At 51.5% G+C, this 22,712-nt stretch overlaps 6 protein-coding genes across 6 annotated transcripts; 4 read left to right on the top strand and 2 right to left on the bottom strand.

Annotated features, from left to right (window-relative positions):
* Positions 1-1,056: 1,056 nt before the first annotated feature.
* Positions 1,057-3,533, top strand: J4E87_001198 (uncharacterized protein; the record flags this gene model as incomplete). The annotated part of the gene is made up of 2 exons (XM_049372845.1): positions 1,057-1,062; positions 1,329-3,533. The coding sequence occupies 2 exons, from the start codon at positions 1,057-1,059 to the stop codon at positions 3,531-3,533; spliced, it is 2,211 nt and encodes a 736-aa protein (XP_049237503.1).
* Positions 3,534-4,493: 960 nt separating this feature from the next.
* Positions 4,494-4,934, top strand: J4E87_001199 (uncharacterized protein; the record flags this gene model as incomplete). Its single annotated transcript, XM_049372846.1, has 2 exons — positions 4,494-4,758; positions 4,822-4,934. The coding sequence occupies 2 exons, from the start codon at positions 4,494-4,496 to the stop codon at positions 4,932-4,934; spliced, it is 378 nt and encodes a 125-aa protein (XP_049237504.1).
* A 1,127-nt stretch (positions 4,935-6,061) lies between these two features.
* J4E87_001200 (uncharacterized protein) lies at positions 6,062-8,053 on the top strand (the record flags this gene model as incomplete). Its single annotated transcript, XM_049372847.1, has 1 exon — positions 6,062-8,053. The coding sequence occupies one exon, from the start codon at positions 6,062-6,064 to the stop codon at positions 8,051-8,053; it is 1,992 nt and encodes a 663-aa protein (XP_049237505.1).
* Positions 8,054-11,471: 3,418 nt separating this feature from the next.
* On the top strand, positions 11,472-11,969 carry J4E87_001201 (uncharacterized protein; the record flags this gene model as incomplete). Its single annotated transcript, XM_049372848.1, has 1 exon — positions 11,472-11,969. One exon carries the CDS (start codon positions 11,472-11,474, stop codon positions 11,967-11,969), a length of 498 nt encoding a protein of 165 aa, XP_049237506.1.
* A 10-nt stretch (positions 11,970-11,979) lies between these two features.
* On the bottom strand, positions 11,980-13,141 carry J4E87_001202 (uncharacterized protein; the record flags this gene model as incomplete). Its single annotated transcript, XM_049372849.1, has 2 exons — positions 11,980-12,304; positions 12,423-13,141. The coding sequence occupies 2 exons, from the start codon at positions 13,139-13,141 to the stop codon at positions 11,980-11,982; spliced, it is 1,044 nt and encodes a 347-aa protein (XP_049237507.1).
* A 1,993-nt stretch (positions 13,142-15,134) lies between these two features.
* J4E87_001203 (uncharacterized protein) lies at positions 15,135-16,498 on the bottom strand (the record flags this gene model as incomplete). Its single annotated transcript, XM_049372850.1, has 3 exons — positions 15,135-15,191; positions 15,215-16,393; positions 16,457-16,498. 3 exons carry the CDS (start codon positions 16,496-16,498, stop codon positions 15,135-15,137), a joined length of 1,278 nt encoding a protein of 425 aa, XP_049237508.1.
* Positions 16,499-22,712: the final 6,214 nt, after the last annotated feature.

The following is a 22,712-nucleotide window of genomic DNA, read 5'->3' on the forward strand; positions in this document are numbered from 1 at the left end:
ACGGTCGATTTGTGCGCTCAAGCACCCGATGAACTGGTCGCGAGACCTTCGGCGGGGTGAGGCTTCAGGTACCCGAGAGCCGTATGTGCTACCAGGCGAATGCATGTACTTTCCGAGGGACTTACTTGGGCAATCTCCCCGCGTTTGGAGTATCCACCGTTCACGTCTTAGGTCGATGTCTTAGATGGGACAAACCGACCTTCCTATACTGAATATGGATGGCCATCCCCCGGTAATTGACGCTACGGTACTGTACCTCATGGCTTGCTTCCCCAGGTTATATAGCTCGCCGCGCTCTGCAGCAAGGCAATCTTTACCGGGTCACTGTCCATCACTCGACACATTCCTTCATCACATACACGATTCAAGGACATTCACGTACTTCGCCTGGTCTGGATTACTATCCCTGTCTTAACTTCTCGTGCACTTATACGCTTTTAGCTGTCAGCATGGCGAAGCTGACACCTTTCCTTCTGGCCTTGTTTTATCTTTCCTCTTCCGTTCGCAGCCTGCCCGCGGTAGGAGAAGTAAGAAGAGGGCCAGCCAAAGTTGCGGCTCGCGAGATCACTTTGACAGACGTTTCGGTCACTACAAGTTATAGCACAGCTATTACGTCGCTGCAGTCGGCCTCTCCCACTGTAGAACCATCCAATACCGGTGTACGTTACCATCTCACAGAACGGGTTCAAAACGTAGAATCTGACGATGACTAGAGCTTTTTGACGGGCCTGCCTTCGGGTGGTTTCACGAAGGATCCAGTCGATGGCCCAGGCACTACAACAGCCACCAAGCCACTGTGTCCCGATGAAACGCCTCTTGAGCCTGGTCCCACAGCGCCCTTCAATCCAGCTTCGTCAAACATCTTCCAATCTATTGCGAGCGCAGTGATTCCGTCGGCTATCCCTTCCAGAGCAGACCACCCCGTTCAGAGACAGAACATCGACGACAGAGACGTGCCGGCCCAGACGAACAAGTTTTATGCCAACTTCTTCCTTGGTAGCCAATCTTTCCCGACCTGGACACACCCTTACTCTCTCTCGTGGGCTCGCCGAAACGATGGTGGTCCAAACGGTACGTAAAAACATACGCAGATGTCAGGCGCATACTGACATGAACTTCTACCCATCTCAGGTATTGCCATTAGTCACACAACTCGGGACAGATTTGCTTTTGTTCCAAATGCTGATGACACTCGATTCTTCATCTCACCGCTCGGTATCCAACACATCATACTGTCCGCAAAAGAACTAAAGGCGGACACATATCTCTCCCTTTCACGTTTGGGGGCCTTCTCCACATATGTGAACTTGCGACCAAACAACCTCCAGGGTACCCGCATCATGATGTCTCTTCCTGTTGTTCAGGGCATGGGCATGATGACAGCCGTTTACGACAGAGCGACGCCAGTCATCAAGACCACTGTTTTCTTCTTGTCCCTGGAATACGTTGCGCTGATCAATGGTATCACGCACAAGTATCGGATCGTACTCAACGATGGGTCGCACTGGCTTCTCTATGCCACTTCGGACGGGTCTGTTGGTACACCTCCCTTCGTGTTAGAGAATAGTGAGACCATCACCGGCCCTTCCGATTTTGTCGGTAAGATCCAAGTCACGAAGAATCCATCAGGCACGGCAGTAGAGGGCATATTTGACAATAGCGCCGGTGTATACCCAGTCAATGGCACTATATCCGGGAACGTCAACGGGGCTTTCGGGAGTTATACAATAAGTTGGGCCAAAGGCGGTGCAACGGAGCGGCCGTTGCTGATGTACGCGCTACCTCATCATGTCGAGTCGTTCGACCAACAAACTGCGGCCGCCTTGAAAGACATCACACTAGTCACCACGACGAAGGGCTTTGCACGAGCTATTGTTTCCGACAAGATGACAATGGTGGAGAACGATCTGCCCGACAGTATTGGTTTTGCCCCATGGGCCAAGAACCCCAGCGCAGCTGGAGGCTCGGAGAACATCAATCTGAACGCCCAAGCCCTCGCGCTCATCAACCAAGCTGGCATAGCTGAGCTAAGCCAGAACATGATTCCGCAGACCTCACTGAACAGCATGTACTACTCCGGCAAAGGACTGGCCAAGTTTGCTGCCATCATCTACACAATGAACACCATGACGGGCAACAGCCAATACGCCTCCGCTGGGTTAGGTCGCCTCAAGGACGCTTTCAACGTTTTCGTCAACAACACGCAGCCCGAACCACTTGTCTACGATCAGGTCTGGAAGGGTGTCGTGTCACGCGCCAGCTACTCCGGAGATCTTGGTCTGGACTTTGGAAACACGCTATACAATGATCATCACTTCCACTACGGGTACTTCGTTTACACCGCTGCCGTCATCGGCCATCTCGACCCTACATGGCTCGGCGAAGGTAGCAACAAAGCCTGGGTCAACAACCTAGTCCGCGACTTTGCAAACCCCGTAAGTGACTCGGAATTCCCCTTCCAGCGCTCCTTCGACTGGTTCCACGGTCACTCCTGGGCAAAGGGCCTCTACGAATCCGGCGACGGCAAAGACCAAGAATCCACCTCGGAAGACACTTTCGCCACCTACGCGCTCAAGATGTGGGGCCGAATCATCCAGGACGCGAATATGGAGGCACGAGGAAATCTACAACTCGCTGTCCAAGCGCGCAGTATCAAGAACTACTTTCTCATGGAAGCCGACAACAAGAACCAACCCGCTGGCTTCATTAAGAACAAAGCAACCGGCATCCTCTTCGAGAACAAGATCGACCACACCACGTACTTTGGCGGAAACATCGAATACATCGAGGGCATCCACATGATCCCGCTCAACCCCTCCTCCGCGTACACTCGTCGTAAGCAATTTGTCCAAGAAGAATGGGACACGTACTTCAGCAACGGCCGCGCCGAGCAAGTCCAAGGCGGATGGAAGAGCATCCTCAAGGCCAACCAAGCCTTGTTCGACCCGCAAGCTTCATACGACTTCTTCGCCAACCCCGATTTCAACGAGCAGCTTGATGGTGGCGCGAGTCGTACGTGGTATCTGGCGTACTCGGCAGCCCTTTTGGGTGCGGATGAAGCTGGTGCGCAGCGCGATTACCAGATGGATTACGTGGGGCCCGAGAAGGAGGGGCAAAAGATTGAGGCGAGGGAGGGTCGGGAAGTGTCTGTTGATGTGGATGAGAAGTGGTATGGCACGAGCTCTAGTGCTTGGAGTTCTGGGTTTAATTGGCCGAAGCCTTCGAGCACTGCGCCGGCTTCTACCTTGTCGAAGACTACTACTTCGTCTAGGGCTTGGTCTTCTGGATTCAACTGGCCGCCTCGTTCGAGCACTGCATCGATGACTACTTCCTCTACTCTTTCGAGTACCGCATCGATGACAACTTCGTCCAAAGCCTGGTCTTCAGGATTTAACTGGCCCGCCCCGACGGTCGTTAAACCTACACCGACTTCGTCTTCGACGACCAAGGAGCCGGAGATGACTATGGTTTCTAGTGCTGGCAAGAGTGGCGGCAAAGGCGATGAGGAGAGCTTGTGGGAGCTGAGTCTTTAGGTAGGTGGCTGAGCTGGCGGTGGATGGGAGGAAGTCGACATGTGTTTGTTCTTCTTGTGGCTATTGCTGTGTAGACTTATTCGTGTAGATACTATGTTTAGAAACGAAATCAGACAACATCTTTTATACGCGACTTTGCTAAGGACGACCGGCATCTCATGTTCAGATACCACGATTCAATGCATTGGAGTTTGCAGAAGAGTAGAAGGTGCTGTCACCGCCATGTGGCGTCACGGGAGTGGCGTGTGTAAGTGGGTCGGGATACGGCACCCGGAACGTCTCTTAAGCCGTGGACCGACCTACTATTAGGACATCGGGAGAGACCCTCTGGAGTAATCATTCGTTCTATCGGGCCGGCTACTATAACAAGTCCTATTTAAAGGATCAAGCCTGGGTCTGATCACTAATCCGATGAGCAGATATGTTTCGCACTTTACCGTATGTGTATGAGGGGAATAACGCTCCCTGCAGGTCCCCGCAACACCCGTATCTTCCGCGAATGCTTAGCAGTGATGATGGCGTCGCTTGCTTTCTTGAACTGGTCGGATAATGCCAGTCATCAAGAGATCTGTTGCAGCTGTGCATCAGGCTCTGGGGTGTTCACCGAAGGCTTGATTAACATTGTCCATTGCTTCCAATGAACGAATCGACCAGACCGCCATCTTCCAGGTGCCAAGTATGAACGCGCACCCTCACCGTCTCTTGACAAAGGTACCCATGTACCCATCCCACCATGTCTTCGTATCGCCAGCCCGTTAGTCAACGCAACGCACATACCACCGAGCTCGACGTTGAGGTTACGAAGTAACGTGGATACTTCTGACGTCGGAATACGAGGGGTTGTAATATATAACCACAACATCCTCATTACATTGCCATCCACCCACGCTTTCATCTCAAGTCCGAACCAACTCACCTAACACTCACCCATAAACCGACAAATTCATTCCAACCACCACAATGCACTTCACCCTTCCCGCCATCACCCTCGCCCTTGCGGCCGCAGTCAGCGCCAGCAACCCCATCCAAGCCGCCTGGAACGTAACCCGCTCCTACAAGGACGTCAGCCAACAAGTCGTGTCTTTCGAAATCACCGCCGTCTACGTCGACGAGGAATACCCCGATGGTCTCGAGTCAAAGTGCACCTGGGTTGAGAAGGGCATTGTCTACAACGTCCAGTGCACACCCGACACTTTCTCGCTTGAGCCCCAGCGCGATGGTCTGAGTAAGTTTTCGTCGCACGAAGATGGATGAAAGGAGTTGAGGCTAACGTGGAATGTGATTATAGCTATGAAGGTTCACCAGACTATCGAGAAGCCGAACCAGCAGGTCGTGTATGGAGAGGGCGAGGTACCCAGGAGTGGGCATGCTGTTATTCCTGTTAACGCTCGTGTCGCTTAGAATAGCGATGGCTATTTCGGGTATGCGTTGGAAGGCAGAGAAGATGGGGGATGTAAGAAGGCATGTTGAGTAGAAGTACGTTGGCAGAAGTTGAGAAAGAATAGATTGCACGTCAACCTGGGGAAGATCAGAACACTCTACATCAACGTTAGGTCACCTTCTTTGCATGTTTTTATGTTACTGTAGTCCGCAGACTTTTTCAGATTTTTCCCTGCTTCAGATGGGTAATTTCGCCTTTGACTTTGATTGCGGCTGGTCCTCGTTCGGGCTGCTTATTGACGGTATTATTGCGAGTAGCGACTTCGCTCAAGCAGAGTGAATGGAGTGCGCCTTTGACTCAGACTTCGGTTTGGTCCTTCGGGCAGGTCATTGAGATGGTACTTTGGTATACGGTATGATTGCGATAGCTTTGATGTTACTTCGCTCAAGCCTAAAGTGAACAATGTAATCTATCCCCCTGAACACATTAGGCATGGTTAGGCGATGCTGGATGATGCGCAAAACCTTGGAGGCGGGCCGACATAGTGTCTGTTTCGGTTCGTTCAATTTGCAAGTGGGCCGAAGAGGTAGTTCTAGCTTTAGAAGTGGACGGCGTCTTAGCACTGCCGACTAAGGCAACTCTGTAGAAAGATCGACGAAAAGCGATCGTCAAGAGCCTCGGGAGGCACACGTGCAAGAGCCTAGGGGTCGATCTTGCCACCCAGATTCGCGAGCAGAATGCGCGAATGGCCATAAGAGACAGCAGCATGAAGAGCCCTTAGACACATTCGCTGCAAGTCTGTCCAATGTTCCCATGAACAAATCTCCTTCATAAGCGTGTATTTCTCCATGCGATAGACATGGAGGCGGCTTCTAATTGTATGGCGCTTGCTAGAATAAGGCACGCGCTAGGGACGGCCCTGATTCGCACATGGGTCCAGGGGGAAATCAGCGTGACTCGCTGCCCACAGCGCCGAAGGTGACCGTACAACAACTCGCTTTACCTAGTCGACAGTGAAAATTAAGTTTCATGCACGGCCGAACGACTAGAGAACGTAGATGGCGCACGTCAAATGTGGGTAAAATGTTAATAACTGGTTCCCCCATAGACCATTGTGTCCGCGGAGGGGTTCTTTCATTCCACTACCATGGCGCCGCTTTCGCGACTTCTTACACGACGGGCAGCCTTGTTTTCCCTTGTTGCATCAACACTCGCACAAACCGGCAACCCCATTCTCGACCCCATTCTCGAAACCATTGGATCAACTCTTCAGGGAGATGGACTGATTGATGGTACACTTGGTGCTATCGGCGGAATACTAGGCGGCGAGCAAACCTTCGACTATGTCGTCGTTGGAGGAGGGACGGCAGGTGCTGGAGTTGGCGTAAGATTGGCCGAGGCAGGATTCAGCGTTGCTATAATCGAAGCTGGAGGCTTCTACGAGATCGCGAAGCCGGTCTTGGGCACCACTCCAGCAGGATCCTTTTTTGGAGTCGGAGCGAGCCTCGCCGACATGGTACCGACGACAGACTGGGGTTTCGCCACGGAGCCGCAACCGCAGCTGAACAATCGTCGAATTCACTATGCTCGCGGCAAATGCTTGGGTGGGAGCAGTGCTTTGAACTTCATGGTTTACCACCGCGGGACCACGGCGAGCTATCAGATGTGGGCGGATGCGGTTGATGACCAGAGCTATACCATGGCAAACCTTACCCCATTCTTCAACAAAGCAGTGACCTTCACTGCCCCTGGAGAGCGGTCGCTTGACAACATCACGACGACTTACGATGCATCCAGCTTTTCAAATAGCGGTGGACCTGTGCAGGTTGGCTACGGAAACTGGATTTCGATCTGGGCATCATACCTCGAGAAGGCTTTCAAGGCCTTCGGTATCCAAGAGAACACTGACTTCAACAACGGAAAGTTGCTCGGGTACCAATGGTCGCAGAGTACCATCCGATCCCGCGATCAGACGCGAAGCTCGTCGGTTGCTTATATACACGCCGTACAAGCCAATTCCGAGGCCTCACGCAATCTCAAGGTGTTTACCCATACACAAGCGCGGCGAATCTTGTTCGACAAATCTTCTGCCAGGCCTAAAGCAAATGGAGTCGAAGTGTCAGCCCTTGTTGGGCTGGCAAAGTATACCATAAAGGCTCGTCGCGAGGTGATAGTGAGTGCAGGAACGCTTCAGTCTCCTCAACTACTCATGCTCTCGGGCGTTGGTCCGACTGATCAGCTTTCGGAGCATGGTATCGACCAGGTCGTTTCAGCCCCAGGTGTTGGTCAGAACATGTGGGATCACGTTCTATTTGGTCCTTCGTACTCCGTCAAATTCAAGACTGTAGGTTCCATACTTCTCAGACCTCTGGAATTGGTCAATGCGCTTGTTGAGTACACAACGAGAGCCAAGGGTTTACTTACCTATGCTGCCGACATATTGGGCTGGGAAAAACTGTCGAAGGTGGAAGGAATTCGCGACAAACTCAGCCAAAGCACACTGGATGCCCTAGAAACCTTTCCTGACGACTGGCCCGAGGTAGAATACATCGCTGCCGACGCGTACGCAGGCAATTTCCGTTATCCCCTGGCGCAACAGCCTCTGAACGGCAAGAAGTATGTCAGTATCCTTGGAGCCATGGTGGCACCGCTATCGCGAGGCAACATCACACTCAAATCGTCAAATCCGCTCGCTGCGCCTGCCATCAACCCAAACTGGCTGTCTGATCCAGCCGATCAAGAGCTCGCTATCGCCTGGTACCGTAGGATGCGCGAAATCTTTGAGACTAAAGAAGTTGCAGCACAACTAGAATACATGGGTAGTGAAGCGTACCCAGGCCTCGATAAGGACAGCGACGAGCAGATTCTTGCAGTTATCCGAGACAGCGCAATCACAGTATGGCACGCCTCTTCGACCTGCCGAATGGGCAAGAGCGTACTCAGAGATGGTGTTCGCGAGCGAGTTGATGAGATGGACGTCGTCGACTCTGAGGCCAAGGTTTTTGGGGTAGATGGGCTTCGTGTTGTGGACGCCAGTATTTTTCCATTCCTGCCGCCTGGCCATCCTCAAAGCACCATCTATGCATTAGCGGAGAAGATCTCGCAGATCATTGTTCGGGATGGCCGCAGTAGTACGTAGCGCTACGCTCACAATAATGGAGTGGGAAATAGAAGATGATGACTGTGGGGCTACCAAACTGGTGTTGAAGAGACGATGTGATGCAACTTCGCGCGGGTCGGCAGTAATTAATGTGATTCGTCCGCTAGCCCAATCAGGCATAGTCCGGCTGTGCCCCAGAACGCGCAAAAGTGGGCCGATGTCAGCGCGTCGCTCACCCAACCCAACCCCTTTGTCCTTCCCGCAGTCCCTGCATGAACAACTTTGGAAGCGCTTTCGTCAACCTATGCATATAATCGTCCAGATATCGGCAACTCAACCGGCAAGCTCGAGAAGCTGCAATGACCGACTGTTTCCTGGCGATCGGTGATTCCGCCTGAGTGTGTGCAAGCACCCCACTGCACAGGCCGCAGACTTGCATCTTGGTCCACCATAGGAGCATGACATGCAGCGCTAATAGCTACCGAGCAGCTTCCAGCCAAAGGCATACCAGCAGGGTATCTGAAACACGACATCACTGCGCCAGAGCCTGCGATCATGGTTACGATGGCAAGCGTCAAGATTACAGCCATTGGCGAGTACCCGAGTGTAGAGATCTGTTTCACAGGTTGACGCGACTGATCTGTAATCGAGATGCGGACCATGAAGACACTCTGGGAAGCAAGCCAGTGGAAAAGGCTAGAAACGATCGTCATCGGAATCGCGTATCGAAACGGCACGTTAAGCCAATAGGTATCTCGCTGTCTTCCGCGCGGAGAGGTGACGCGCAAAGGTTTGCGCTCGTTAAAATACGAGGCCCATTCGTGTGCGACAAGCATATTCGTATAAAGTGCGTTGAAGGCTAGATAGAGGTACGATAATAGCACCTGTGGTGTGTTCGCAAGGACGATACCGCCTACTAGTGGAAGGTTGTAGCCGACCAGATTGGTGCCGTTGACCGTGCCGAAACCGATTTGCCAAAGTTCGCGTAAGCTTGAGGGCATACCATACAGAGAGGAGTAAAGACTTGGGATGCCGAAAGTAAAGGCGACAAAATATCTTTCCCGGGAATGGTAAGCTTATGTCATGATCTGAAATTTGCTGACTTACGTTGCGTATGTCCAGATCCATCTATCCACGCTGGGGGCTCTTCTCCAGCTTTCCTCTCTTGCAGTATATCTTTGAGGCACAGGTTTCCGCGCCTGTTGTTGGGGGTCACTCTCTTTTTCCCAACGAGACTCGACAAGCTTTCTGGAATATAAACAGCGATCGCGCGTTGTCGGATCTGGCTCATCGATGTATGTCACAACTACATCGCCCACCGTGACGAGAGGAGCATGGCTTCCGCAGATGAAGAGCGTTATGGCTATACAAGCCACTTTGACGACATTTGAAACAATGACAACCAGTGCGATAGAAAAGCTGAACTCCAATTTGCAGATTTCCTCAACTTGCTCGACTATGCAATGATTGACTCGATTACCATAAGGTTTCCAGTCTGACCGATTTTGTGGCACTTCAAATCGACTCCTGACATCGCACCCCTCAATTATATGGGAGGGACAGCGCCACGTGTTGGATGGATAAAACTCTGGTGAGGCCATTTCAGGTAGTCTCCCGGTTGTATTCGTAAGCTCGAAGCCGCTTCGATCTCGATCTGACGGGGAATAAACGTCTTCCCAAATAAAATAGGAGTTGTCGGGGTTCCGCCAAAGTTGCCACGTCTTGTTGTTCTGCCACACTGTCGGAAAATCCTGCACCAGGTACAAATTACCCACTTCCGAGACGTAATGGTTATTGTAGTGTCCAAAGCAATCCGACGTGCTGATGTTTTTATATCTCGGCATCGTGCCATCGTTTCTTAATTTGACAACATCAGAAAGATTGGGTCGGTACTTGTCCATTGCGATCACCATTTCCCGTGTAATCTCGTTCGTAAGGTTCTTAAAGTTAGATGTGTCATATGGCGCCCCATGGAACCAATCATCCACCATAGGAACAACCACGTAGTCGTTGGCTTGAAGGTTGGCGAAGACCACAGAATTGAAGAACAGGTGGAGTGGCATAGATGTTAAGAGTAGGAGAAGCCAAAGGACCAGTCTACTGCGTCCAATGTGTCTCAAGTTGCGTAGATTTGGCACCCCGATGTGTAGCCATATTCGTTGCGCATGAGCTCGGTCGAGCTCTGCCCTATCGGGAGCACTGAGGACCTGCATGCAATAATTGCTTGCGCATAACAGCAGTGTGCTGAGGATGTTGACGAGGAGATGAATTTTGACGTTTGCTCTTCGTATTCGTCCACAGTTGCCAATGCTTAATGTTCCGATGGCTCCTTCAACGATGTTTTCAGGATTCTTCCACACCCATATCGTGATGGCGAAGTTGAATATGGTAACTGATATCGCTCCTATGAGCGATAGGACTGCTCCGGGCCGCCATCCTGTCAGAAATGGTCGCCTGGCTGGCCGCCAAGGCTGAAACTCCGTGGGTCGGGTCAACAGCAAGAAATCGTCGTCGCGCGATTCATTCTTATTGCTTGTGGCGAAGCTCTCCGGTCGAATTGGACTAGCCCGTGAGTTATGAACAGCATCAATGCTGGAGTCGCTGTTATGTTCGTCCGTGTGCGCCCTAGACTGGTTAGCGACAGCTGCATTGACGTCATGTTGTCGCGTCTGGCTCGTACCTCTCGAGAAGCTCCATCCGTCCTAGATCGATACTCACGCTCGATCGCTCTTCTCTATGCAACGACTTATACATTGCATGCGAGCTGCGAATGCTATATCGCATGAGGACGGCACAGAAAGTATTTGAGCGCCTGTGGTATCTCGTTATCTATGATCTTTTCTCGGACCTGGAGCTGCGCCACCCGACTTCCCACTTCCCGCTCGAACTTCGCCCCGGCTGCGCCAGGATTTCGGCAGGTAGGGCAATACATCTCGACGATTCGCCGCCGGTGAGTTCGTGGGGGCCGAGCCGCAGCGAGCGGGCCGTACTTTAATTCAGCTACCTAGGTAGAGTGTCTATCCTCCGACGCCGCTGTTATGCTCAGCCCCCATCTTCCGAATATGGTCAAGTGCTTACCGTAGTACCATTCTCACCGGTCGCAGCAAATCTGTGAGAATGTGGAGTTCTCATGTCCACTCCATGTCACCAGCATCAATGCACTCACCAACATAACACTTTCATCTGCAGAGGCTCCAGTTTCCATTCCGTCGCGAGCAAAGTGGCATATTAGATGCCAATAAACACGCTATGCGCTCTCATCTAGCTTCGAGAATATCTACAGGTGCGTGTCTGTGACGACAGAGGGCGCAATACGACACGTCCACGGGTGACAGCCCTGGCAGTTATTGAAGGGCCATGAGACGGGCTTTCCATCCAACACCACATACCGAATAAACTCTGTGCTTTGCATACTGTACCCAGCTCGATTCTAATTACAACATTAATGCGCTGTAGCATGTCGGACTATTGGTTTACTTCCAAGCTCGACCCAGAGATGGAAAACCATCCTGAGGAAGTACTGGCACTTAAGCACTGCCTACGCCAAGACACCACTGTCACAGAAGCAGCTCAAACAATCACTCGCCCGGTCATAACCTCGATTTCTCCCAAAGACGATCTAGCCTGCCTGCAGGGTCTCCTACATGATGCTCTCCTAGAGCTACCCGCGTACACCGAGCCGCTACTATTCCTCCTTCAGGCCATCGAGAACCTCCTAGAACCCAATTCCACAGCTACCGAGCCGACCGAGCGGCCAGTGGAGAAGCTATGGAAAGGTCTACCCCATTTCGCTAATCTATGTTACGATATTGGTCATCGATCTGGAAGCTGGAAAATGGATGCCGAGAAAACGAGTGGCCCAGAGCGCGATGCATTACGAAAGGAGCACGTGAGAAGGGCAGAAGTCGAGGCACGGTTGGTTATGGCAGGCCTTGCGGATATCTCTATTAGCTAGGGATACGTCTCTAGTTCACATTGTTCTCCTTCTCCCATTTCACCACATCCAAGACTACCTCTTTGATGGTGTCATGGCCACTCTTCCACTGGGTTCCAAAGGCAGCCTCCGATTTCGAAGTGTCAATTTTGGCAAAGTTCTCCGGTCCCCTTCGCTCGGGATTAGGCTGAAGTGCAGGAATCCGCTTGGCCAACTCGGGAGATTCGGCGCGGAGATCGACTGCAATTGCTCGCAAGTCCATGATCTCGGGTGAAACTAATAGATAGCGTTCGTTGCCAGGCACTTTGTTCCGATCAAGGGCCGTGACGTGGGATTTGGCCACGTCGTCAGTGTTTCTGGAGTCTTATCAGCAAATTGCAAAGCAAGTACTAGTTGAGTGCACTAGAGCACCGCAAGGGCAGACCAAACCGGCTGGCTGACACCAGGAGCTCAAGGACCTGGAGAGACACTCACAACACGAAGGGAAGGATGTTGTCCACACCCTGAACGTCATCTCCAGCCAACAGCGCGGTATACACAGCAGAGTTGCCTCCCGGACCATTCGCGATAGGCTTGTATCCTGGTTGTGGGCTTCGTCCCGCAATCAAGGGAGGCAGTAGCATCACCACATCGAAGTCTGGTCGATTTGATTCCACCCATGACCATGTCTTGTGCTCCGCGTCGGTCTTTGCAAATACATACGCAGACAGTGGGTCGCTCTTGGCGTCCTCGAAAGTGATGGGGTTGAAGTTCTTCTCCGAAATGACGAGATTGGGATTAAAGAAATCGGGCAGAAGCACGGTTTGTACAATTGATCCGCAGACGACCACCCTCTTGACGGTTTTGCTCTTCTTAGCCGCTTCCAGAATGTTCTTGTCAATGGTCCACGTCGGCTCGATCATCTCTTTTACGAGGTCACCCCCAGGGCCTGCAAGGGGAGTTGCGACATGTACGATGGCTGTCGCTGATGAAGAAGGCTCATCAAACGCTCCAGCAACAGTCATGTCCGGGATGACAGTGAACGTTAGTAGACCGGACTTAACGGCGTCGGCAAATTTGGACTCGAAGAACGCGATAGCGGACGTCTTTCGTATGACTATGTTGACTTTGTGGTTTGCACGGATCAAGTGCTCAAGGGTGATTGCACCGACATTGCCGGTGGCACCAGTAAGAAGGACGGATTCGTGAGCCATGGCTTCTGACATTTCAATGTTAGCACCTGAGGCCACCAAAGCTTCAAGGAGATTTTCTTACCGTGTGATCGGTCGGATGAGTTGAAGGAGATAGTAGAAGAGGTTCTATACTAGTTGCTGCTTTCGGTGCCGTTGCTGTCTGGATGGAACTGGGAGTACAGGACCGGATATTTAAGTAACACACATGGTGGAGTAGTTGTCCTACAAACCACAATTGCCCTCTTTCAACCACATTCTTTCGCGGTTCGGTGTTTGCAGCACATTGCTTAGCAAGATCAGTAACCACCGTTATCGACTTACCAACCCACCAACGTACACACCCAAAGTCCCTCGCGAGAAGACGTCAAGTTCGAGCGCGAGCCCACGAGAAGATTACTTAGCAAGATCAGTAAACATAATGCCATGGACGAAATGCCGAGGATAACCCAATTGGTCTATCCAGCTCCTCGCTTAGCTACCGTGCTGGACAGGCCAATGCCTCAGCCGAAGCAATGACCGATTTGCCCCACCAACCACCACCACGGCCACCAACTTTACCACGCGGCGATAACCGCAAATGGAGCATATTGACGCTGCGACTGCAATGATACATGATTTAGAGCCTGGGGAAAAGCTTGTATATGCGTAAATTGCTAGAGAGTATAGTGTTGATCCGGAGTGGCTGCAAGTTTGTAGGAAGAGGTTCCGACAGGGTGCTGAAGAGGGAGAGAAAAGCTATGTAATGAAAGAGGAAGGGATGAGTTTGGAGCGGTGGTCGGCGTGGGAAGCGCGGTTGATAGAGCTGCAGAGGCATCCAGATATTGTTCAGCGGGGTGCGACGAAGGCACTTATTGCCATACGTGAAGCAAATGGAGAGAAGATGTGAGACTACCTGGGAGAGTATCACGACCGCCCCTAGCGCAAGACGAAGTCCACCGATTCATGCCCTTCTGACATGCACTCTGCATCCATTTTGCCGTCGATATAGGCTTCTCCAAGGAATTTGTACTCCTGTGGTGAATTGTAGCTATTTGAACGACGAAGAATGACAGGCACGCTGCACCCAAACAACATCGCAATGACATCGTTCTCTTTGGTGTCTAATGGACCGAGCCCTACAAGGTCCTCGGAAATCCTCAGTGAGGTAGGTGAAATCGGCGATGCTGGGATCGAGTGGGACATTGGCGAGCCGGCCGGAATAGTCGACCTTCCTTGGAGGATTACCCTGTTGGAGGTTACCGCTCGGACACGCTCCAAATAATCTTTGACAATACTCTGTGGTGATACAGATTCGTCTGCACGCAACAATTCGGTGGTATCGATATCGCCGTTGGGAGTTTCGTTAAGTAAGCAGTAGTTGCAGGCTCGGGAGTAATATGTCGGTACGTCTGAGCCGTTGGGTCCGCGACCGGCAACCAAGGTACGACGGAGCTGATCAGGCGCCGGCTTGTTTTCTGCTGCATGCCGGAAAGTCCACCCCAGCTTTTCTAGTCCTTGCTGGGGGATAAGGCCGGATCGTATCGGGGGCGAACTCCAGCTTACTCGACCGATGACATGCCCAGAGACTGTCAACGACATGTCGTGAGGAAAACCAGGTAGTCGTGAACCTGACGCCGGACTTGGCGACCACTCTCGAGCATCGCCGTCCCCGAATTGAACAATCGGTATACTGCGCCCAGAGGCGTTGTATACTGCTTCTCCAGGAAGGCCTACAAGGCTATCGCCAGCCTTGCGACCCCTAAAAACTGCTTCGCCAGCTCCATAAGATCCTTCTTCTGCAGTAAGAATCCAAGACGGAAGTTTCACAAGCCTTGGCGCAGCTGTAGGGCCAACGTCCAGCTTGTCCTTTTCTCTCAAAGCCCAATGACGGCAGATGATGTCCAGAGATTTAGATTCCTCTACCACCCATTCAACGAAGTCGCGATAGACTTCGAAGAGGTCTTGCTTATAATTAGGTTCCGGCGGCTGTCTATGTGGACGTGCAGGTGAGCTTGAGCTCCTCGTTTTGACAAGATTAAGCTCCTTGGAAAGGTTGCGCAAACAGTTGATAGTGTCGCGCGGATCGGATGTACTGAAAGTGGATAGCTGACACACCAGCTTTTCCAAGCTCATGGTCGATTCAGACGAGCCGTTTGATTTAGTTCGAAATAGGTTACTCGTCATCTCCACAAGTAGTTTCGCTCCAAGAGGTTCTAGATCAGATATCGGACTGCCGCCGAGTCTAGGGTTTTGTATCCTTGGTTGCAGTGACTTGAAGTAGCGATGGAAAATTCCGATCGCATCCCTGAAATCGTTCCAATGAACTTCAGATTGACCGCAATGAACGGTAGCCTGCTGAGCTAGTGCTAGTTCCTGGATGACCCAACGTCGCGAGAACCAGCTCCACTTGAGCAGTTGGAATAGACTTGCCCACTGCGGGATGTAACGATCGTCGGTGAGGAGATTGTTCAGCTTGTTCAGGTCGACCACATCTTTGATAAAAGTCATCGCTTTACTCGAATGGAAGTCCGGATCGTCCAGACCTAGCCAGATACAGACGCTGTATGCTTTCTGGTATATCTGATTCATCTTCATGACCTGAACCGTCTTCTCAGCATCGTTTTCCTGGTTGATGCAGAGTGCATCTACCCACAACGCCACATGCCTATCCTGTGCTCTCAGCCGTTTCAGAGCACTATACAGATTTGGTCGCACATAATGACGCTTTGCATAAAGCTTCTTCTGAGCACTGAGTACCGCGGCCGTGAAATCCTTTATGGGCTCCGTGGCCCATTCGTCGTTGATGATGATGCTGTGCAAATCATCGCCTTCGCCCCAGTGATACGAAAGAGCTTCGTAGCAATAATCATCGTTCCCAAGTTGATCTTCATCAACGACCTGTAGGATTGCGTTGATGTCGTCATCTTCTTGTCCTGGCTTGACGATAAGCAAGCGGACCTGTTTAGACCCAATGGACGAGTATTCGTAGGTGTCTTCGAGCTTTTTGAGGGCGTTCAACATTCGCGACTTCGTCTTAGTAGGCTTCTCACTGCCAGCAGGGTTTCGAATGCCTTGGTTCTCTTTGCTCTTGACTGCAGTCGGCTGGATCCTTTGATACCTCGTCAATTTTGGCAAAGAGGTCCCGACCTTTTGTGGCGGAGAGGAGGCTTTTGCTTCACCGATGCCGGACCCTTTCGGAGCAAAGATGGCAGATAGTCGCGAGTCATGGCGGTTTAGTCCTGGTCTTTGGTGCGTATCGCGTGATTCGCGGGAGTCTGATGCTTTGTTTGGAGTCTAGGGCGGTCAGATATCGATGAGACATCGAGAGCTAGCGATGTAAAGACGAAGTCAGCTCACCTGATAAGCTGTCTCATTGTCTTGTTCGTCCGCGCCCGCCATCGTGTCCACATGGTCTTGAGAATCACCATCCAGCTTGGAACGCTTGTTTGCTTTTTTATTGCTGTTCGTTTTACCACCATCATGGACTCTTTTGTTAGGCGGTGTCATTTTTAGAGAATGCGTATTCGCTCGTGCAAAAGATGTGGATCTAGGTCATGCCAGGTACCATGACCGGAGCAGGATCTCAACAGATGTTATGCATTTGGCAAGCTTGCTAGAGGGGGAGGCACACGGGACGGTGGTGTGGAGCTGATTGGACATCGTTGCAGCTCCCCCATCCCTCGCTTCACCAGACGAGGGTGACCGTACAGTTGCTGCATACTCGCGTCGGATATAGTCTGTTCAGCGAAAGTCAAAGTTGCTACCCAGTCCAGACCAATTACCTGTCCACAATCTAGCTGGATACTTTCTAGGCTCTGCGCATGTCCATGACATGATTCCGGTCGTGACTTTCCATGTCTTGGCTCTGCGCGCACGCAGCTATAAAGTCTGATCTGCTCTCGAGTATCTGCCGGTCTGTGGGTGATGGATAAAAGTCATGCATGTGACGGCATGATCACCAGAGCTTTCCTCTTTCCGAGGTCATATCGAGCTGAGCCAGCTGATGGATCCATGCCCAAGTGGCGTTGATCCTGGGTTTATCAGGCCCGTTCCGCTCCAAGAGGCTTATCGAAACCGCCTGGGCAATGCAACCTTTCAGCCATGCAGGCGGTAGCTGGGAAGATAGTTGCGATTTTTCAGCCTTGGCGGCAAAGTACCTGGGCATGTGAGCGAGACCAGGTATGAGAGCAGGTCTCAAAAGATTAGCTGGGTGGAGATGTATCCATAGACAGTACGAAGTGGGTGCAGTTGACATGTTCGCCTTTGCAATGTGTGTCTGTTCGCGATAAGTAGGTGGGTGGATGCGGAATGGCCCCCGCAGATGTGGGTAATTGCGATCTGCATCGTGCGCCCCGGCGTCTTTCGCGTCGTATTCGTGGGCAGTCGACCAACACTTTCTGCCCGTTTCAACTATTGCGCGCTTGATGGCGCATCCACCAGCCTGCGCAAACGATGCGCGATGTCATACAAGCTTCGCTGTATGTTCGACATTCGATCGCTGATCGGTGTGCACTCGATGACGGAACGGCTGTCCCATGCATACTCCACTACGCGCGCCTGGGCGCGTTGGCAGTGTCGGCGATGCAAGTACTGCAGCCTAAGGCTCTTTCAGCCTTGGTGTCTACGGCAAGAAAGCGTCTTTCTGATATTATGCCTCGCTCAGCCTGGAGGTTATCACGTTGTTGGACTGCGCCACAACAGGTGCAACGCCACCGAGCTCATATAGGCCTTCCGTGATCGTCGCTGAGCAAAGCGTTGCCATTGAACGACTATGGACCCTCTCAGTGTTACCGCAAACGTGATCACGGTATTACAGGTCGCCAACTCCATTATAACAATATGCTACGAAGTCCGTTCAGCTCTCAAGCAGAGTCCTTGGTCCCTCACCAGAACCATCGACGAGATAAGAGACCTTCGAAATGTCTTGGAGAGCTTAGAACAGGTCTGCCGCGCGCTCGACACATCAAAAGAATCCGACACAGCACGTTTCCGCACATTCCAACTACTATGCGAGTCCGAGACCAGCCCGTTAAGCCGCTGCCTCCAGGAGCTATCGGATCTAGAGAAGAAGATCAACTCCGGCAAGCCGACTCCTGGAAGGTCAACTCTGTTGGTGAAAGCGCGAGTGTTCACCCAGGTCATGGGCTGGCAGCTGAAAGAAGGTGACGCGAAAGTTTGTCTAGAAAGAATAGAGCGGTGCAAAAGCACTATACTTCTGGCGTTGACCGCAGATGAGACGTAGGCTACCCCCACTTCATCATTCATATCACTCTCAGCTCATCAAGCCTGGCAGAGCTCTGCTCCTTGACATCAGGAAAATGACCATCTCTCTGAACGAGACCACGGCCCATGTGCATGGCAATGTTTCCAAGCTCCTCACTAGGATGGAGAGCGCAGAACTAGGTGTGTCTCTTTATACCGTGCAACTTCCAGCAGCTGATGCGCACAGATGATCGATTCCGAGCTCTTACACATTGGCTTGCTCCAGTTACGCCTTGGGAGAGCCATGAAGCAGCTGCTTCTGCAAGGAAATCTGGAACAGGCGGCTGGTTCATCGAGTCGAAGGTGTTTCAAGCCTGGGCTGTCTCTGGCAATGCTGGACTATGGCTGAGCGGCTTTCGTATGTAACATTGTGACAACAGAAGTGGCCGTGCTGACATCTTCGCTTAGCTGGGTCTGGCAAAACTATCCTTTTGTGAGTATGTGCTGAACTCTCGAGTATGCAACAATTAACTTGACCAAAGCGCAAACGTCATCCAGTCTCTCGAGAGTTTACTGCCTTCTTTGCCGCAACCCACGTTGGCGGCATTCTTCTATTGCGACTTCCGCAAGGCTGAAGCACACGACCCCACTAATATTCTAGGCTCTTTGGTCGCGCAGATATGTTCCCAAACTGGGGCCAGCTATGACGAGTTGGAAGCTGCTTTTGATCATAGTCGCCATTCGAACAAACGGCCAACCATCGCCTTGCTGAAAGATATGCTATGTTTGCTTTCCGCGTCGAGGAGAATCATTTTACTAGTCGATGCGATTGACGAATGCGTTCAGCGGAAAGAGTTACTGTCATCCATGGCTTACCTCCAGAGCCTGGGAAAGAATATCAGCATCTTCCTTACGAGTCGGCATGAGCTCGATATCCAGGATGCACTGGCTTCATTCGAGCTCATTCAGATGGAAGGCTGGACAAGAGAGGTCGATGAAGACATCAAAACGTATATCGACCACAGACTACAAACTGATCGAAGTTTGTTACGGCTGAAACCGTCGGTGAGGGATGAGATTAGTGTATGTTTACATGAAAGATCTTGTGGAATGTAAGTGCCTCTTTCATGAACTCGCGTCACATGAAAGTAACCATACAGGTTTCGATTGGTTCAGTGCAGTCTTGACCAAGTATCTGCGCTTCGTACCGTCCGCGATATTCGGACCACTCTACAGCACCTTCCACAGGAGCTCGGACAGATTTACGAAAGCATATTGATGAGAGTTTCCGCCGCTGATACACCCATTGTTCGCAAAGTCCTACTCTGGCTCTCATTCACAGTGTTGCCAGTCACACTAGAGGAGCTTCACTCTGCTATCGCTATTGAACATGACTGCGAAGAGCTGGATGAAGACTCGTGTCTAAGCAGCGCAGAAGAGATAATTGCAGTTTGCGGCAGTCTGATCACAGTCTCAACGAATGGGCCAGGCCATGTCCGTCTCGCTCACCTATCTGTGAAAGACTATCTGCTTTCAGAAGATATTCGCAACGGCCCTGCGACAGCCTTTGCGCTCAATCGAACAGCAAGCTATCGCGAACTTGCTTTGGACTGCCTCACCTACCTCTCTTTCCGGAGCTTCCAGAGCGGTCCTTCAACATCCAAGGACGAATTCGCTGCACGCTTGGCAAACTACCCTTTCCTACGCCATGCGACCACATCCTGGACATACTACCTACGGGCAGCTGAAACTCCAGAGAAAGCATCAATTCAACATGACGAAAAGGTTCTTGCGTTCTTTTCTCCGTCCAATCACGAAGCGTTCATGTCCTGGATCCAAACTTTGAACACCGGGTCTTCCTCGGCTGGCAGCAGTTGGTCTTCGTATCCAAAGCATGCAACCGCTTTGTACTATGCAGCATCTTTCGGATTGCTCCACGTCTGTCAGCATATCATCCACCAAGGAGTAGACTTGAACGTCCCAGGTAGTCGATACGGAGGTACCGCGCTGCATGGAGCCGTGTGTCGTGACCAACTGTCGGTCATTCGCGCACTATTAGAGGCGGGTGCGGACGTCAACAAGTGTGATTTTGACAAAGTTACTCCATTGCATACTGCTTCAGGCGAAGGCTATGCGGAATGCGTCAAGCTGCTGCTCCATTATGGGGCGAACAAGGATGCGTTAGACAGGGGTGGAGAAAAGCCTATAGATTGGGCTAGGAATGCGGAGCAAGATGAGTGTCGAGATGTGCTCGATGCGAATCTTGTAGAGATTGCAGAACCCTTAGCTGGTGCGGACGAGGCGAAGATGTGGACTGGATGGAAGGGAACGTACGTTCCTGTTTGGTCCTCGCGAGTATAATGTGTCGCTTGCGAGATCATTTCTATTGGTCATGAAGCGGACGGAGAAATCGTGATGTTTGGATAAATGCATATGATGCGAGAGCCTTTTGAAACGCGTCACTCAGGCTGCGTATCACATTTGGTCGTAAACCACATGAAACTCCTTTTGCACCATTACACCCCCTAGTGAGCCTGCGATGTCTTCTCTAGTCAAGCCCTCCCTAGAACTCGATAACGATGTCGCTGCTGATCGACTCTGCTCCACATTCCTATGTGTAGCGTCGCCCTTCCCGGAGTATACGATTGTGGATAGCTCGATGCCTTGCTGATGACGAAGAGGCTCTTCAGAGATGCTAGTCGTTCTGTTGAGACTCCCGGTGAGCCGGTTGCATAATGAGTTCCAAGCTTTATCGGAGGTCCGCCCCATTTTCGAGTCGTCCTGAGTGGTTTTGGCGGCGCTGCTTCTGCCCTTGGACGTCGTCCGTATACCACCCCGACTTGCTCCCATATGCGTGCTCATACCGCCGATTTGTAGATGCGAGAGGAAGGTCTGGATACGAGGTAGTGTAGCGTGATTGATCGAAAGGTGAACAACGATTTGATCCATTACGGCCCATCTCAGCTGCGATCCTGGGATATGATCAGCAATATGCTCTGATGAGAACATGGCTCCTTACGTGTTTGATCCTCTAGCTGAAGAGCTTTGTGAATGACTACCATTCGTCCAATATCCACGACGCAAATGAGTAAACGCGATCCGAACAGCCAAAATACAATGGATTTGGTATGGGCTTTCATTTGAACACCCCGGATAAGTGGAAAGATCCAGAAAGCAAGCACAGTGTCGCTTAATATATTAAAGATCGTGATCGGATAGTACACGTTGCCATGTGTAGAGCAATTCTTCGGACTAAGTATCCAAGGTTGTGGTAGCTGGCATTGGAAGGCGATCAGAAAGAGAGAGAGTAGTGTGTAGACAGCGACCATAGGTATAAGCCATCTGGTAGCTTGAGGCCCGACTTGTTTTGGAGCGATGCGTTGGAACAGAACAACGAGCGATAGTTTAGCGAAAGCGAGAGCAATGACGCCCGAGATTTGTGCGGTCCAAAAAAGCTATAAGTATATGTTTAGTATAGTTCGCAGCCCCTAATACAACTGTTTACCTTGAAGTAATGAGCCATTTGCTTGTCATCAAGCGTATTTTGGTGTCTGCCCAGGCCTGCTCGGACGCAGAAGTGAGACAGGATGGACGTGAAGACACCAAAACACTGAGCTTTATTAGCAAAGTGAGTACAGGAAGTTGAGACATGAATTCGTACAAGTCCTGTACCAAACACGATGTCATCAGACTCGAGCTGATGGAACTTTTGCCGCCGCATTGCCATGCGGACAGTTGCGATGAGGATACTTGTAACTGGAAGAACGATGGAGACGATCGTGTTGATCGGGCCATGGTCTTCGGCCGTGAGTGCGGCTATGGGTTGAATAGTGCCAGCCATGATAGAGCGATGAAGTAGTGTTGGAGTTGGCACGACAGGAACGCTGACGCCTAAGATCACTCATACTAAATGTCCTTCCTCACGACCAGCTCACTGGGATTATTCGGGCGCTCATTCGTGCAGGCACGGCAGGAGCAAAATCCTTCTCGCTGATAGCCAACATAGGAGTTGGCGGGCAGTACCCTGCTCGCATAAAACAGGTGCCTATGATAAGAGAGTCGCCGCCGCTCTTAGGAGCCTCATCTCATACGTGACTATGAGGCGCAGTAGGAATGATATTGCTCAGAGCCCTTGCCGACTTTGATGGTCACGTCAGAAGGACTTACAAGGGACATGGCGGTAGGCGGTGTCGCCTGCGAGATAATCCCTCGTGGCCTCATCTCTGTTCCTTCCTGTAGACTGAGTGCTAGCTGTCAGAGGTCAATTAGCCGAGGCGTAAAGTATATGGTGCTATTCAAAGCAAACTTATGGCTTGCACAAGAGTACCTAGGTGTCATGGACGGTGCAAAGGTTCTAGCAAGGCCACAGATGCCCACTTACGCGGCCTACCAGGGTGGGTGTGATGGCGAA

Source organism: Alternaria ethzedia (assembly GCF_023757985.1).
Source record: "Alternaria ethzedia strain BMP 0044 chromosome Unknown scaffold_2, whole genome shotgun sequence".
NCBI lineage: Eukaryota > Fungi > Ascomycota > Dothideomycetes > Pleosporales > Pleosporaceae > Alternaria > Alternaria ethzedia.